The 19,246-nt window shown below is 42.0% G+C and overlaps 1 protein-coding gene across 1 annotated transcript; it reads right to left on the bottom strand.

Annotated features, from left to right (window-relative positions):
• Window positions 1-16,511: 16,511 nt before the first annotated feature.
• Window positions 16,512-17,959, bottom strand: LOC128731818 (ATP-dependent (S)-NAD(P)H-hydrate dehydratase). Its single transcript, XM_053824960.1, has one exon. The coding sequence runs from the start codon at window positions 17,920-17,922 to the stop codon at window positions 17,035-17,037; it is 888 nt and encodes a 295-aa protein (XP_053680935.1). The 5' UTR covers window positions 17,923-17,959; the 3' UTR covers window positions 16,512-17,034.
• Window positions 17,960-19,246: the final 1,287 nt, after the last annotated feature.

Consider the following 19,246-nt stretch of genomic DNA (forward strand, 5'->3'; position numbering starts at 1 on the left):
TCGTCTCTGCTCCTTGCCATGATAACAATGTAGTTGCTAATGTTAGCTATATGAATGCCTTCCAAGGTGTTGGTACGCTTGATTTCAGTCCTGCCAATCGTCTTGAGACTCAGTCCATTATTTACGTGGAGAGCTAATGACAATTTTGATTATCGTGTTCACGAATGAATAGTAATTAATCAAACATAACTGTGTGGTCAAATTTTTATAAAAAAGTTAACTTCATAGAGACTAATGCCTAGGCTTAAGGGTTTTAAAAAATTGTGTAACTTCATAGTGAATCTGCACTAAAAGTGGTTGTTAGTTGTTATCCCACACAGCTTCAGACCACCGTGAAGCAAGATTGAATGGCCAAATTCAATCAAAATCACGTTCCGTTCGGCTCTGAAGCACCATTTTTTCCTAACGAGGGTGTTACGATGCAATGCTAGGAAAACAAGGACTTGGCGTTGAACGGTGGTTGCCAATTGCATAAGTTTGCCACACATTGTAATACCTCGGACAGTTGAGTAGATTTATTCGCTCAAAAAAAGTTATTATCTGCTTGAATTAAGGTGTAAATTGTCTGTTCCAGTTGCCTTTAGTAGCTATTGAATACATCTTCGAGTGGAATAGAATTTTGTTTCCGTTAGCATACTTGAAAAGGTACACTTAAAAGAGCTAGCTCAGCTCTAAAGCATCACGACCATTACATTCAATACACAAAAGTCTTTTCAAGAGAGAATGAAGAAATGAGTAAAAAGTTCACAGTACACAGGTGGTGATGTATTACGATTTAAAGAATGTCATTCATCCGTCACAGGACGATCTCTCGGAGAAAAGTGCAGCACACATTCATGTGCAAGCAAATGAAAAACTAAACATGCCTTTCTGGTGCGAGGATGCTCTCCCGAATGCAACTGCGAGTTAAGCGCAGCACAAACACCCATCGTTAGATCTGGTCGTAACGGTCCAGTGGGAGTCAGGAGTACCGGTGACTGGAGCATGAATAATTTATGGAACCTATACTCGAACCCTGCAATGGAACCGTTTTTGTCGCCATGTGCTGCGACAATGATGGTATATAAACAAGCTGAGTACGATATCACCTCGGTAACGGTGAAAATGTCGAATAGAAATGGAGCTTACTCGTTTTTTTATCAGCTTCACACTTTGACCCAATAAATCTTTTCGTAGTATACCGTCCATGCGATGCGAGAATGTGGAATAGAAAGAAACAGCTCGTCAATCTCTTTAGGATCTGTTTCTTCAATCATAGGTTTTTAGAGAATTTCTCTTCGCTTGGGAACGACACTGTCCACTCGATTCCATTTAACATTTTTCTCCACTTTTCTTCTCTTGTAGGTTTATATTACGTTTGTCGTTTTCGCTTTTCACTTGCCATATCGCATTCACCTATTCCATATTTATATCAATATCGTTGTTCGATTGATCGATTATTTCTTTGTCTGTTCAATACCCATTGTTCCGCAGCAACAAGCTATGATTCTTTATAGAGATATCTCGAGTATAATACTATCCCAACAATAAGCGGTCATGGATGTAGATGCAATTACGGCGTATTTTTAGTCGTTGCATCTAATGCATTATATTTCTGAAAAATTGATCAAAAAGTACATGCAGTAGAAAATAATACCTAATTTTGCGCATCAATCTGGCTTTTACACCAGATAATGCGTAATAATACTATTTGTTGAAGGTATTACAACTAATTCTAATTTCCAGCGAAAAATCTTTTCCATTTTGCTAAATAAATCAATGAGAAGTAAAACGTAACGTTGCATAGTACTATTTTCTACTTATCTATTTTTAATCAATGTAATAGTGACAAATTTATTATCACAATTCATGCCAAATTGCTTATTCTTATAATTATTCTTTGACGGCCTACCCTTTGATCTAGTGATTGCCTTCATGCACAAGTAAATATTGGTTGAACTATTTATTAAAAACAAGTCCAAATCATAGAAGTTTTAATCTTTGTAAACAACCGATTCTGCTCTTATCAATCATATTCAAAGGTCAATTACTCACGAGAAATAAAGGTGCCATTCCGTAATATTCCGTTGCTAGTGAAGCGGTCACACCGCATTGTAGTCATAATCTGAATCGTAAGCATAAGCAGAAGTGTCGTCTATCGATCGCGCGGTCATCGTCGCCCCGTAGTCACAACCTGAGTCGTAAGCATAAGCAGAAGTGTCGTCTATCGAACGCGCGGTCATCGTCGCCTCGTAGTCACAATCTGAGTCGTAAGCATAAGCAGAAGTGTCGTCTATCGAACGCGCGGTCATCGACGCCTCGTAGTCATAATCTGAGACGTAAGCATAAGCAGAAGTGTCGTCTATCGACCGTGCGATCACACTGCACCGTAGGATAAAATTATTATACATTTGTAAGCAAGATCGTTAGCAAGTGTCTCGGGCCAAGTAGGTATCGAGGGAACCCGAACACATGTCTACGATCAGTTGGTATCGGGAAGCGTACGAATAAACGTCACAAGTGAAGTGAACAAGTGTTTTTATATTGTCACCGCACTCTTCTCGGACAACTCCCTCTTCTCCACCAGGCCTGACGACGCTCCTGGCCAGACGCTGCTTCTACACTAGTAATAGAGTCTCTCCTAAAGCGGATTCGACTGCCAATTCGACATGAGTGTCCTTTAGGGAGTTCGTGTCGACCCGGACCTGTATTTTCCTTCATTCTCAGTGGCGCGAGGACATTCGATTCAACAACGCATCACTAAGCTAACCAAATTGTGAACGGAATCGATGTTGGCTCCTCTATAGGTTCTGATGTTTAGAACGGAACTAGACCAAATATTTAAGAACAGATATCCTTATATGAAATATCAAACCAAATGCGTGTAAAATTGAGTTTAATTGTTAGGCTTAGACAAAGAAATAGGCCTGCTGAAAGAAATAAACTTTTTTTTCTGCACCGCACAGGCGTATGTGTTAAGTTTTGAGTGACAAAAGAGAGGCCAAAGATGAACTAAGAATATATTGGTAATAACGGGTTGATCATACGACGAGAAAAGTATGTGGGGAAATTGTAGTTGGAAAACTGATTTCTTTCTTTCTTTTCTTTATTCCTTTCTTTCCTTTTTTCTTTCTATCTTTCTTTCTTTTTTATTACATCACCCGTAGGTAATGCATCCGTAGGAGTAATGCAACAATTTTCCCTTCTCCATTGTTTCAAGCTTGTATTGCTACTTTCTTACAAACTGGAATAGCAGTATTTTCAATCATTGCCTACAATTATTTTCTCTAAATCCTCTACATAATCCCCATTTGCAACTCCCTTTTTATCATTCCCTTTCTTTCATTTTCATTTTTTTCCATTTCTTACAAGGGCTTAGATGAAGCATGCATTTCTAATTTTAATATAATAAAACAACAAATCTAATTTCCTGTAAGTTCTTCCATGTTCCGAAAGAATGACTCAGACCAGGTTTACATTTTGTTAGGTTTATTCGGTAATATGCGTGCTCTCCTCTGAGGAAGCAAAAACATCAATAGCTCATTTATAAATGCTCATTAATACGATGCTTTTTAAATTAATCACATTGTTCACTTTAGCTCCTCATCAAAGTATGATTAAACATACCCATCAATAAACATGCTAAATAATTTTGCCTGAGTTGAACTCATCATTAGTCATAGTCATACAGAAGATTGTTTCCACGCAACCCTCTTTCGTAAAGATCCTCAATCGACGTATTAACTGCCATATCTCTAGCGCTTTGTATTTCGCGTTGCTGCTTTATCGAGTACTTATTATTTTCAGATTTGATGTGTTTGTCGTACATAGCAATCACATCTTGTCTATGCTCTTCTAAAATCGCCCTATTATTGTCATCCAGCCCTTTTGAAAAGTCTAAACACGCTAGCTTCTTTATCCAACTCACCTGGATCACATCGATGTCTCCACCGATCCTATGAAATTCGTTTACAAACTTAGGAACTTTCTGCGTGTGACCGCCATGGACTGTAAGCAGATCGTACAGCTTTGGGTACTGCTTCAAAAACAGGAGATCTGCATCAAACCGTAAAACGTGAGCCTTATGGCGTTCCGGACCGGAGAGACCGTGTCCTTTATCCTTAACCACACTGGCACCCCGTTTGATCACATCGTCGATATCGAGCCCGTACTCGGCACACAATCTCTTCAGCTCTCCCGCGAAACGCACCGTGTGATGCAAAGTGCGCGAGTCCAAGTGATAGTCAGGATCCCGGAGGTCTGTGTCGGTTATGGACGAAGAATCGTCATCGTAGTTGTTTACCTTTTTCGGGGCAGATCGAGGTTTTTTGAAAGTATCCTCCTTTATCCCAGCTCCTTTCTGCTGCGATCTTGTCCCATCTTTGGCTTTACGATTCCCACTTTTTGCGCCTCCATACGCATTGTATATCTGTATCGGAAGCTTGTGCCATCCGTTACGAATGTGGTGTTGTACGGCCGGATCTGTTCTAATGCTGTTTGATATCAACCTCCTAAACTCATCCACCCTTAAACCTGATGCTCTCAGCTGCGGAATAGCTTCCATCAGAGCTCCAATCATGCAGTTATTCCCCGGCACGTTATTATCCGAGTCACTGCCACCCAGCGTGAAGTGATTGCCCTTGAGCTGGAGAGTGATTTCGGGACCACCCGTTCCCGTGCAAAACTGTTGACTAACGCCTGTGTCACCGGACACGGAAATTTTAACGCCTGCTATGTCTATTCCCTGAGACATAAGCACATTTTGAATGATAAGAGGGCATACGCTCAAACAGGTAAAATCAAGTGGAACATTAGCGTCAACTATATTCGCAAAAAGTGCAGCATTTCTCGTTTTTCGTAGCACATTTAACAGCTCATTGTTGTACTGTTCTGTAAGCTGTTGCTTGGACGCTGCCGACATGTCCGAGCCCTCCAGTTCATGCTTATTGCGTATCAGTGTGTTTGCTGTTCTTTCCAACTCTGCTTCCTTCAACGAGCGCGAGTACTCTTTCAGAGTTCGCCCCATTAAAGCGACTGCCCCATAAGCGTATTGTTTCAGAACCGGACTCACGAAATGTTGTGCCAAAATTCGTCCCACATTTTTACTTAATATCGATTTCCAACGTTCTACCACCACGCTCTGGAAGGAATCGAAACTTTCCCGTTCTTGTAGACCATCGCTCGTGGGAGCTTCGGACTGCGATGTAATATTGAGCTTTTCTAGCTCATGCTTCAATTCCAAATTTATGCTATCCAAGAGTGCTCCAGTGATGGAATATATTTTGTAAATCTGTTCCATATGACCTATCCACTTTAAAGTTTTGCTTATTCGCGAGATGAGTGTGTTGGGGCTTTTAGATTTTTCTATTTTATTCAATGCGTTTCCCACCCCTTGCATGACGCTGTTCGTTAACGAACAAATCATAGACAAGTACTGTTCCGTCGAGTTCTCTCGCGACAGGATCAGATCTGTCAGCTTATTTACCAGCGTTTTTGCTTGTTTCTCTCCCAGCGCTTCGTAGGCAAGCCTTAGATTTGTGGAGATGGCATGTTTCGAAACTTCGTTTTCTATCCCCGACAGTATGCTGCGTGCTATCGAATCCATCACTGTCTGCAGTTGGCTTTCGATGAGCCTATCAACGGCCATGCTGGCCAGCCCGTATGCAAAACCTTCGGACGTTTTAATGATGACCCGTTTCACCGACTGCTCAAATACCACTGTCCCAGATATGGCCTCCATCATCTTGTTTCCAGCCATTTCGGCAACTCTCTGACCTTCCACCTCTAACCCAGGTCCGACGGCTTTGTACGAGATGCGAGACAACTTGGTGCCCCTTGAAACCCACATTCCAACACCAGCGCAAACCACCGACATGGCGATGCTTTTGATCTTCTGCTGACCGTACTCCTCCCAGCTGAAATGGCCCGATTTGAACAGCCCTATTGAGTACAAGATATCATTTACGCCTTCGCTGATGCATCCCGCACCGACGTGCGTCATCAAACCGGCCGAATACACCTCAATAACTGCCCCGGCAATGATTTGGCCCACTCCCATCAACACTACTCCCGTGGTATTAAGAAGCATAGCGGTGGTCCATCTTTTTTCCTCCAGCTGCACGACGTGCTCCATGCCATTCAGAATGAAAATACGAATTTCTGCTGCGTTTCCTAACGTTCTGTTGTCGTAAAAAACGCATATCGATGTCAGCTTACATTTCGGGACTTTCAAAGATTTAATGAAAGCTTTCGAGTCTCTCAGCACACTGCTGATATGGTGCATTACTCGATCTTCGCGTAGAAGCAGCTGCATTTCGAAGAACTTTGCTATGTTTCTTGCAATGTTGTACTGTTCGATGGGCCCACCTGAAGCTGTCATTGGAAGTTGGAATTCTATTTCTTCGCGGCTTGATACTTTGCTGTTGATACTGTAAATTAGTATACAGAGCTCATTCGGATTGTTTAACAGAGTAAACCATTTTTTCCGGACTAAATGGAGGAAAAGTTTCTCACTATCCTTCGCAGAAATTCCAAGCCCACTTGCTATTCTTTCTTGCCACTGTTCGCTGGTAAGTATTTCCTTGTGCTTTTCCTTTAACTTTTTCCCACCATCAGGTAACATCACTATCGGTGGCTTTATTATTTTCTGCTCCAGCAAACTCGTAAACAGCAAACGATGAGGGTTAATTTTTAACCCAATGCTAAGTGCTGATTTTTCCTCATCCAGCTGTTGGGAAAGGTTTGTTAACGCTAACCTGTAAGCGAAACGTGACAGAAGTATGTTCTTTACGACGCTTTCATACACAGGATAGGATGGAAGCAGGTGGTCAAAAAGGCCGTTTTTCAACCGATATGTCTCGTTTATCTTTTCCAGAACTTGCTGTTCGACTAATTCGACCAAAATTAGCTCCGCGTCCGCTTTTGCTATATGCCCAACTTCTATAATATCCAACGTAGAAATAGTATCGAAAGAAGCAAGTTTACAGCTAGCCAGCTTGGTTTTTTCTACGTGTGCTGTTTCATTGAATGTAAGTGCATTTCGTTTCACTAACAATTCATAATTTCTCTTCCCAACACAGCTTGTAAAGTCTGCTAGGCTAAAGATCGTTCCATTTGCGTTCGGTTGTGACAATTGCTCATGATACAATGCAATCTGATCCGTACCACATTGGATAGTGCGAATACTCAGCTTTTTGCTTTCAACCATCCGATCTATGAAGTCCTTTAGGGATGGATCTATAGCCTCCAATCTCTCACCATCCACTACGACGTACTGCTCTACACCTGTGAGTACGTTTTCCTCTACAAGCAATCTCCAGAACTCCTCTCTGCCCGGGAGTGGTACAGAAGTTTGCATGTCAGTTTGGAACTGTCTCTCGTCGCTGATCGTGCCTGCGTGCTTGGAAAGAAACTTGCTTAAACACTCAACAGGTATCTTGTGCTCAAGGCAAACTGCTTGCAGCTCAGCTTCAGGAATAGTTTTTCGTACTTTTCCGTTCCGTATTATTCCCATGTCGACACATTCCCTGAAAATGATCCTAGACATCTCTTGATTAATGTCATTGTATTCGAACAATTGTGGATGCACGGCATGCCCTAGTATGTCCTGTATTGAACGCGAAAACAATGCGTAAAGATCACAGATGCTTTGTTTCTGCTCTACGTAGCCCGTGACAAAGGAATTTTCCTCAATACGACCGATAATTCCGGCGGTTCGCCTTGCGAGGAGACTGTGCTTTTCGAACAGCTTATCCGCCTCCCGTAGATCATTCTTAAATTCTTTGATTCTTGTTTTTTCCTCTTCTGATGGATGTTTCTTCTCCCAATCAATGTTCTTCGACAACGCGAACGCTCGGTAGTAATGAGCAGCTTCACTAAAGTGTGGTTCGGCTTTTATTATCTTGCTGAACCAATGAATCGCTATGTTTCGTCCACCTAAACTTCTTAGATCCACCTGGTCATGCTTAGAGAGGTATTGCGCTAATACCCCTATCTGCAACGGATTATCTTGGACCCAGGCTAGCCAACAATTTTCATCTAGATACGTCGAATTATCTTGGGTATATATAAATTCCCCGGAATGTAAGTTTTGCAGGGACGATAAAAAATTATCCAGCTCATGTTTTAGCTGTCCAGATGTTTTCCCCATCAGTCCGCTATGTTCGTCCAACCAAAAGGCCCATTTATCTAAGCAACTTTGCAGAAGAATCTCCTGTACCGCATGAGGTACAGCAGTATTGTTGAAACTTCTTCGCTTACTACCGTACATCGTGTTAAATGCATCAAAACAGCGCTCTTCAGTTTTGATCGTTGTATCGTAGTATGCCTTGATATCCGATATGCGATACAACTCATTCTCATCGCGTTTCTTTTTAAGATCATATATTTTTGACTTGCCATATAGCTTGCCATCCTCGATCAGTATGATCATCTGTCCAGAGCCCTGATCTCCACTTCTTGCCGACCGTCCGAAAGCTTGATCTTCTATGCGAATGTTCGCCGGTAGATAGGTGAGACAAACATGCAATCCTCCTGCTTTCTTGAGCTCGTCCGATATTTGAATGTCCGTACCACGACCTGCGAGATTCGTAGCAATGATAATCTTTCCCTGCTCCAACTTTTTGTCGCCTTGAGCGACATCAAACTCCTCATAATCCCGCACATACTTGTGAACGTTCTTTCCTGCAAAAGCGATGTACAAGGATTCAACATCGATCAAGGTTTCACAAATGAGAAGAACTGATCGTTTCTTGATCTCGATCAGTTTATCCACCTCCATACGAATGGTTTCTATCCAGGTGTCTCTTGTGGAACAAATAATGGGATCATAAGCATCAAACTGCTTCGACTTCGCAGGGGGAATAGTAACAAAGTCTACCTCGTGTATTTCCTCTAGCAGATTTCTCTCTCGTTTCGATCCTAACGTACCCGTCAATCCATACAATCGTTTATACTTCTTAAAATACGTAACATTAGAGATGAAAACCGCTTTCAAGCTTTGTGTCGATAACTTACAGCCGTGTTTCAGCTGTAGAAATTGATGCAGCCCTTCATCCCACTGTGAACACGCCTGATCGGTTCCCGTGTCTCTGTCGATAATTATAATGTTGCCATGACGATCCGCTGTTGTCCCTGTTCTATCTACGTCTACTACGTAATATTGATCTGGATTCATGTAGTATGCATTTATGGCACTATCAATCCACGCGTCTAGATGCCGCTCCACAAACGTTTTAAGATAGTTTGGAATTTGGATTTGCTTTTCGCGACGCACACGTTGGTTGATAAAATAACTGAGACGATCACGATAATCCGAGCAGGCAGCTGGGATTAGCTTCTCTACTGATGCGCGATCATAGGTGTCGATTAACAGCTTTCCTTGTGGATTAATTACTGCTGCTTTAACCAGATAGTCCCACATCATAGTCATCTGATCGTCGTTCAATTTTGAGTCAAGCAGTTTTAAATCTTCCTTCGCGATCACTCCAAATATCTCTCCTAGCACCGCAGCATTGATGGATTCGACACGGATGCTCTCGTTCAGTGCAGACGGTCTATTTATCATTTGCCAAATGAAAACATACACAGACTCTAGCTTATCCATACCCGCAATGTCGTGGGACAAGTACAGAATGTTATTTCCCTTATCAAGTAGCATACTGTCCACCTCATCTACGATCACGTTTGAGAAATCACGGTCCCCTAGCATATTCTTTCCGTAGCACCTATCCAGCAGATAGTCTCGCTGAAAGCTCGATAGATCGCCGTACACCACTTGATGCATCGAATAGACTTCCTTTCGAGTTTCCTCTTTCTCAAAGCTGTTGTGTGATACTTTGATACCGAACAAGCCGTAAATATCCTTGTTGACCGTTGCGTCACGTTTTGCGAGCACTGACGAGCTGGTAATAACGTCAACCTTCTGTCCTAGAAGACACTTCATGATCGATACCGCAACGACGATCAACGATTTTCCCTCGCCAGTTGATACTTGGGCTAGCGTACTTCGCTTGTTTTCAAACAATGCCATCACGGTGAACCGTTGTGTGTCACGAAGTCGAAAGCTTCTCTTCAGCTCTATCGCTCTGTCGATTACAGCTAATATCTCAGCGTGTCTGATGTGCACATTAAACTCTTTAACCCATGCTCTGATGTCGTTCTCTTTGTAGCTAGCAATATAAGCTATCTTTGATGCGTGGTGAATGGAGAATACGATAACCGGTAGAAGCTGTTTAACATTGTCGGACGTATTTGCGTTACTGGTAACTAAAGTTGACAGCTGTGTGATGTTAAGATCCATCAGATTAGGTTTATACTTTTCCTCCATTGCTGATATCCACACATCCAAACTGCGTTGTTCTAGGGTGTTTATGTCTTCTTCACACAAAATCCACTTCTGAGCAAGAAAATTACCCAAAATAGTACTCAGAACATCGGCGGTAAGTACGTTCCGCTTGTCTGTCAATTTTTCCAGTAACTTTTCTGCATAATCTTTACCAAACGTGTTCTCGATGGTCAGAAAATAGTAAGAGGATGATGATAAGCTTTCATGATCTTCTGAGCCTACCAGCTCCTTCAGTTTACAGCACCAGTAGTGTTCCTTAAGCATGTAAGGCCACTCCGACAACTGCAACCCATCGAAATAGAGCTGTTCGATTGGAACACTACTCAGGAGATGCAAGGTTTCTCCAACGCACTCGATAAAGCAATCACTCGACTCGAGCTGAGCGGCAAACGGAAGTAACACATCCTTGTTTGAAATTGCCGTCATAAGCTCGCGCCATTTTATGTTTTCGGGCAACTGCCTCTTAAAGCGGTTTTCCAAAAGAAGGATGATCGCTTCACACACCCAATTCCGTTGAGCATTGGCCGCTAACATCCATGCAAACGTGTGTCTTTCCTGTCTGTCAGCAGCCAAATGCCCCAGAATGGAGTTTATGATAAAACATATCGCATTATAGGATGAGTGCTTGCCTTCGCAAGAAAATCTCTCATGGATGATCCGCAATATCCCATACTGTCCGGTACATTCGAAGGTTACATTTTCCAGACGACGTTTAATTTCATCATGCTCGTCTCCAGAAAAGAAGGCCGCAATGTGTTCAATAGCTACCTTTTCATCAAATTCCTGTACCATGGCTGCAATCGAAGCTGGGTTTTCGAAATCATTTCGATTTAAATACTCGTTGATCTCTTCGATACTTCCCAGTGTTTCAATTTCATGGAGAATTCTCGCATATAAGCCATCTTTGTGCAAACGTTCTTCGTCTAGGCGCAGAAACTCGCCATCGATTTCCATCGCAAAGAATTCCCCGTCCCGAGCAAGGATATGAGAAACTTTGCTAGACGTCACACTGTAGTTTTCCTGTAAAATATACTCGTTGTCTTCATTGGTACCGTACACATGCACATTTACGTCTAGCACGTGTGACATCAACCTTCGAAAGCTTTTTGACAATATGCCTTCTTTCTGAATGTACTCATAAAATGTTTTCTGAATCTGAGCATTGGCAGCACAGCTTTCCCACTGGTATGGAGTATCTATTAAATTCGATATAGACTCAATCAATGCATTGGAAGGATCATATCCCCTTACCATTTCCTTTAGCTCATTTTCAAATGATTCATTGTCAATGCGTTCGATCCACAAATGCAGAACTTTCAAACGCCTTGTTTTCAAAACCTCGTGCATTTCGTTCCCATCGATCTTCGTGTTGAGAAAAGCAACGAATTCATCGTAATACTTTGTTACGCATTCATATTTACTTCCCGAGGCACCTGATTCTAGTATGTAAGTTTCTATAGCGCGCTGGAAGCACTCGTCTTGGCTTTGACACTTTTCCTTTATCATTTTTGTAACGTTCGTCAGCATGTCTGAGTCGTTCTCTAGTAGACATTTCTTCAGTGCTCTGATGCTAGCGTCAGACTCATTATCGACCTCTTCATTGCTTTCTATTTTTAGATATTTGCTAACGGTTCGAGACGTTAATGTAAACCTTTTTACATTCTCGTAGTAGGAAGGTTGCTGCTGCGCTGCGATTTGTAAAGCAATTAACTTATGTTTTTGTAACAGCATTCGTTGTATAATCTCAATCTTTTCCTTCTCTTCGTCACTGAAGGAGCTGTTAAAATGAGCTTTAACTGTGGCAAAACTGACGACTAACTGGTTTAGACTAGATTGATCAACTACAATCTGTTTAAGTCTCAGCCAATCATTTAAATTCATACTACCGCTTTTCAAACGATCTTCAACATCGGCCTCACGATCGCTTACTTCGCTGGTAGTGCTCAGCGTAACAAAGCCTTCTCGACGATCGCAGCTTAGGTCTTGAGTAAATCTTCGAACCCGTCTAATAACAAGCTCTTGGGCTTGATATTCCGATTCTACATCTTCTATGTCATGTAAACTTTCATTTTCTAGCAAAAGCTCATCCTCCTCTTCAGACTCGACGTCGGATTTGTTGGCTTGATACTGGATTTCAATACTTGCTTCATTATTCAACGTTTGTCCTACTGATCCTTCATTCATAGTACTGGAATTCATTCCTAGTGAGGAGGTTTGTCGAGAGCTTTGCTTGTTCAACTGGTGCGTTGAGCTTTGTTGTTCATCTTTCGTATTTGCAACATCGCTCGGACGTTGGTTTTGTTCCGCAATCGTAGTTTCCACTTGAACAGCCCTTTGTTGAGCCTCAACTTCTGCCTTGGCTCGGTTCAAGTACTCAGAATACGTGTCTAACATAACTCTTTTCGAAATGGTTTTCTGCCTTACTCCAACTGCATGATGTTCCCTCTCTCTGCTAGGTTTTGTGTTATTTCTCTCCTCAAACTCACTCACGGCCGGATGCTCAAGTCGCGATGCTACTATTTTAGCGTACATAGATTTGTCGTGTATTTTAGACATATAAGGACAATACACCCTGTCTGAACCATTATTTTCGTAGTATTCCACAGAAAGCTTGCTATTCTTGTCTTCCCCAAAATACTTGGGCCAATCACCAACCGAAAAGTCCATATAACCCATGTCCCATCCGTGCTTCCCGTGTCGACCGTACAATCCACCTCTTCCATCTTCTCCATCAGCGCCATCGATTCTCTCCTTTTTTACATCAAACGGCTGAACGGTTTCCAGCCTCTCGACGACGATATCTCCCGGAAAACCGCCCTGTCCGCCCAAGCCACATTTTCCGCCAGGTTTGCCGGATGTTCCCGGTGATCCTTTGTACAACAAAAAACACTGACAGTTTGTGATCACATCGCCTCCTTGAAATGAGAACGTTATCTTGTGTCCAGTGTGTGTGTCTGCCTCATAAAAGTAGTTGTGCAATTCCGGTGGTACAAACATGACAAAAAAGCTGAAGAAATTGTACACGTACGATTGTTCTGCCCACTTTGATACAAAGTTGCTGGCTTGCTTCTTGATACTATTAACCGTATCATTTATATTAGTAAATCGCAAATGGGGAACGCTTCGGGCGCAAGGTGGAAACTTTGTGACAAATTCCTCCTTCGAGATGCCTACACCGTCTACTCCTGCGACTCCGTTTCCACCGCTCTGTCCTGTGCTGCCTTTTCCTCCATTCGAAACGACAATTAATCGTTCCGGATGGTCTATTTTATTCGCAAGTATGTAAACGTTGCGTCCACTTTCTCCACGATGACCATCCTTGCCGGGCAAACCATGGCCCTCTGTTGCCGTGCCTGCATTCGCCGTGTACGTGTGATCATTCGCTTTACCGGATACATTCCATCGCGATGCATCAGAAATGATGATCTCATTCGCAAGTACAACAATATTGCGCCCGTGCCAATGATCATTCACGAGGTTTGCATCTATATTAAGAACAAGTCCAGCAACGAACCGAACTTCTATGATCGCAACTTTGGTAGAAAGTATTTGTTCAATGCGGGATAATATCTTGCTCACAGTGATCTCTTTGCCGACAATTTCGATAATAGCACGATTATCTTCGAATTTTTCACTTATTGTAACATCATTCGAGTGAGCCATCTTGTTAGAACAGCACTAGCACTGTTGCTGCAATCAGAAAGATATTTTTTTCATGAAAAGAAATATACTGTGTTTTTTTATGAAAATGATGAAAGCAAACGTGAAATCGTTCGTATTTCTCACGTTATTTTCTTATGAAAAGATTAATAATTGTATCTTCAATCATTGCATTCACCGTTCGTCAGCATTCAAGCATCGCCACTATTCGCTATGCTGACTTTGGGAAAATTCCACAAGCCACTGACACCGCGCTAAAGCTCGTATGCTTTTGCTGATGGAGTTTATTGAGAGGCATAAACAGCATAAACATACAACACAGAACGTCTCCGCAACACAGAACTTAAACAGCAACTAAAACTGTCTCCGAGAGGAAGATTTCACGCTCCGTGTCTCACAAAAGAATGCCTCACAACGTTTGCGCTTGCGCAACGGGTGACGTGTATGCCGTACGCGTAGCGCAAAAAGCCGGTGATGAGTCACTAACTAAGTTGGAGCAGGTTTTACTCGCACGTTCCTTCGCTGTAACATGTCTGAATGTTTTTGTGCTGGTTGGTGGAGCTTAATATTCAGCTGTTTAGATGCATGCCGGTAAGTGATAGCGTTTCTGATAACCAATTCCAACGAAGCCGGTAAGAATGGTGATAAGATTGTGCGAATTTTCTATCTACACTTATAAATTGAATCATCATAAATGAAATACCTAACGTTCTGTAAATACCATCGAAAAGCATAAGAGAATATCATCACAACGTATATAAATCCACTAACTTAGTTTAAATACGACCCGAATAAAGATGGTTTTGCAAATTTGTTTCACTCACTTCACACACGATTAACAAATCAGACAAATGATATGACCCGTGCGTAGCATACGAAAGGCGAATGAACACTGAGTTGATATGGGCGTATGCTTTCGCTTTAGTACGCTCCCCTGGCGCTTAAGTAAGCAATATGCTCGTCACATTCGTATCAATGTGTGCATGCCGATAAGCGCATGCGCCAATATCGTTTATCTATCATTTCAGGGATGGTCAAATCCGGCCCGCTAGCTAGGCCTTATGAAGAACACAAAAACCAAAATCAACATCAACGTTATCGTATCTATCTACATTTTTTTCGAAAACATCATATTTCATTCTATAAAGTTAAAGGAAGTTCAATGGCATTAGTGCAGCGATACATATGTCCTGCTACGGGGCTCGAGTGCGGCGGAGTTTAATCAACGACAGAGTGAAAACCCAATACAGAGCATGACCAACGGGGCAAGGAGAAATAAAAACCACATTTTGTTGAAATAAAAACCAGTCAAAGTGTTAATTTGTAGTTGTGCTGTATTATTCATTCTGCCTCGTCTTATTAAAATGTTTAAAGAGTTGTTTCATATTGCCCGCAGTTTCAGGCTAATTTTAAATGTCTGGCCCTTTTGGTAAAAACTGTACCGACCACTGATTGAGGGAGTTGTCTTAACAAATCGTTTGTGATAACAAAATATCGGTTAATCACCTTATCATTGTTATATAATTTTGTATCGATATAAGTTAAAAATAGTCTATTGTGAGCTAAGTCTATCATTCCTTGCATTGGCCACGAAGCGTGTTTTATCATTTACTGACCATGCTCTCTTCTAGTGTAGGTAAATAACCACACACTGGGTACATCATGCTCGGTTGAGACAGCCAAGCAGAAGCTCGTATTACTTATGCAGCAGTAATACAATATGCTTACCGAGCATCTTCAATCAGCCGGGTCAAGGGCAAGAACAGCCAACCTAGCAAACATTTATAATAGCTATGATAAACCCAGATATAAGAGAAAACTGTGACTGAGTATAAATGAAGAAAATCTGGACTGAACGACAGACTCAGTGTCCGGTAAGCAAACCTAACGTTTCGTGTTTCTATTCAAGAACTTGGAGTGTCCTCCTACCCAAGGTAAGGACTCAAAGTCTCCAACACTCCAGTATGGGAAAACTCTTCTAGATTTCCAAAGATCGTCTGGACGATCATATCCGTGACAGCTCCACCGATTGCATATATTACAAGTGTTTCTAGGTCCGAACTTTCCACATGGCGACCTGCCACACTATGTACGTTATCTTTCCTGTGTTTTTCGAAAACAGAACATCCAACGCAAGTTGCATTTAAAACCATCACTGTAACATAGCAGTTGTGCTTTTATGCGCTTTTTAAGAACTTTTCTAAAAGCTCTCCCTTCTCTTCTAAAAGAACTATTCTAAAAGCTGTTTTAGCCAAACATGATTCTTTACATGAGTGATTTTCATGTTTGTCTTATTGGCGTTACTCGTTTCAAGTAGAATCTACTTTAACAATTATTAAATATAACGAAACAAAATATCCAAAGTTATATAAAAGTTTTGAAACAAAAAAAACCAATAAAAGTTTAGAAACAAAAAAATCAGCAGCCCAATTTATGATAGCATATAATCACTTTTATTGGAATTTTCGTATCTTTGGTATAACTATGAGTTTATTTCCCATTCCCATTAAGATATCAACACCATGTTTTAACCCGTCTTACAAACGACTCATCCCGCTAGAGATTGTATTTTAAAAACACGTGCGAGAATATAAATTGTTGTATCCAGCCGGCCGTATTGCCGACTGCCGGTTTCGACCCTGCTATTCGTGAGATGCCGATGACTAGACTAGACGATGAAGACTGACGAAAAAGCGTCAAATTGAAAGATGTACCAACGTCCCACGCTTTTACCTGTTGCCCGAATTCAGCATTTCGATCCAGTGGTGACTTGGCACGTGTTCGATGCAAGAAACAATATCTTTGATTATCGCCCAACCTTCGGTCCTTTCGTATTCGTTGCGTTGCTCGATAAACGGCAGAAGCAGCCCGTAAAAAATCTCGTTCGTGCGTCAGATCATCCGATGACAATGGTGGATAGAAACAACTACAAATACACTGACGATAACGATGACGACGACGACGAGAAGAGAACGTTTAGATCTGAGGTATCGATAAATGATGAGCGCCACGCTCTGGTCCGAGTGGTAGGCACTCCGGAACGGCCATCCCTAATCCTTCTTGTGCTCGAACAGATCGTCAAACACGGGATGGATCTGGTCGATCATGTCGCTGCACGTCATGCTGCGTCCCTTTAGCTTAAACGCGTACTTATTGCACGTTTTCGTGAGCGTACTGGCCGCAAAGCACGCCACCATGGCGGGTGAAACTTCCTGCTTCGATTCCAGCGACCAATAGTAGAACGTCGCCAGTGATCCGGCGAGTAGATCGCCCTGGCCACCACACCGTCGCCCGGAACCACCCTGCGGACATTCGTACTTCTCCAACGTCAGCGAATCGTAGATCCGATCGTTCAGTCCCTTCTCGATCACAGTCACGCCGGCACCGAGCCGACCCAGCGCAAGCATAATTTGATCCCGATCCTTCCCGAACAGCCGGCAGAACTCGATCGCGTTCGGCGTGAGAATGACACCGTAATAGTCCTTCACGAGGCTAATGTCCTGCGTGATCAGGAACAACCCATCCGCGTCGATGATGAGCGGTTTCTGCAGTTGCCGGCAAATTTTTATCAACTCTGCTACGGTCTGCAGAATCTGCCGGTTGCGCCCTAAACCCGGACCGATAACTAGCACGTGTAGTCGCTCGAGCCACGGTTCGATCTGTATAATGGCGTTGTTCGAATCTAGCAACGGATGCACGATCAGCTCCGGGCTGTACGATTTAATGACCAGGGCAGCCGCTTCCGGGCAGAACACGTGCACGAGATCTGCACCGACTTTCAGGGCGCTAATGGCAGCGAAATATGGCGCTCCCGTGTACTCTAGCGAACCGCCCACGATGCCGATACGTCCAGCTTGGCCCTTATGACGGTCCGTCTCGAGGTGAGGCACTATGTTACGGGCTCGCTCTAACAGTGGGGATTTATTTTCTGACGACATCCTGGACGACGATGACGAGCGGCAAATCGACAAGCTAGTCGAGTTTACAACGTTTCGAAGGAACTGCACTGCAGGGAAGCGAACATCTGAAAAACAAGAGCAAACAATATCATTGTAGTCTCGTTGCATTCAATTAATCATCGCTTCTTTTCATTTCGTTCAACTAGCACACTCACACACATTGTCCGGTGCGTTGCGCAAGGATGTTTGCGTATTAAATTTGGCACACAAAATAAGCCAAAAAGGGAATGAAATTAGATTTTAGTTCAAAAAGTGCAACATTTATCGCCAACAATACAACCGCCCTTCAAAACAAGCGAAAACACACGCACGCACAGCACGCTGACGTTTAAAATGTCAGCTGCGTAACGTCAGATTGGTTTAAAAACATAGCCGCAGAAAAATAATAACATTATTTAGGCTTTGGAAGCTTATTTCAATATTATTAAGCATATCTGAAGCATTAGAATTTTATTTAAAATCATCAATTCATGGTTTCAGCAATCTAACATCAATAATGGTTTTAGTTTAGTTAGTCAATTCGATCTGCCATTACCCCTGAGTTGATATACTTTCTTGAAACCTTTGTGCCAAAAGATCGTAAGCTAATGGATGATTTTTTGAAACTTTCTAAAAGTTCTAAGATCATTCACACGGATCAACGGCTAGCAGCCCTAAGTTGTTATACTTTCCTGTTGATTTAGAGTAAAATTGGCGTGAAATAACAAAAACACCGATCGGAAGCTGGGTAAGAGAAAATACTCAACGAATATGTTCATTAAAAGCAACTAAAGAATGCTCAACAACTTGCAAAGCAAATGCGGTAAAGTTAAAAATGCGGTAAAAATGTTCGCGCACTCGTCGAGAAAGATCAAGAAAATTTTTCGCAAAAGTATCAGGAGAGCATGTCTGCAAAGTAACATTTTTATTTAAAAAATACCGAACCCGAAAAATGTGCAAAAAATAAAACTTATAATTCAAACTGGATAGGGTTGTGCTGAAGCTTTCAAAAGATACCAACAGATGGCAGTACTCAAATATGTGAAACATTTCATTGAAATGATTTGAAATTTTTCAAGCGTTTTTAACAGCGCCATCTATCATTGAATAGTAAAAGCAAAAATTCTTGTTCGTGTAGTTAGCGCCATCTATTGTCGAGTTGAGGAAATGTTACAGCGTTTTATTTTTGAAGCGTTTATATATTTTTCCAAGTTTTTTATTTTGGGGGCTGGTAAGCTCTCCTGTTATTTTTACGTAAAATTTTCCCATTTTCGCCCGTCAATTTTTGCGACAGTTTTTACTTCCCTTTTTTTCATTTTGAACA

This window comes from Anopheles nili, chromosome 2 (genome assembly GCF_943737925.1).
Source record: "Anopheles nili chromosome 2, idAnoNiliSN_F5_01, whole genome shotgun sequence".
Taxonomy (NCBI): Eukaryota; Metazoa; Arthropoda; class Insecta; order Diptera; family Culicidae; genus Anopheles; species Anopheles nili.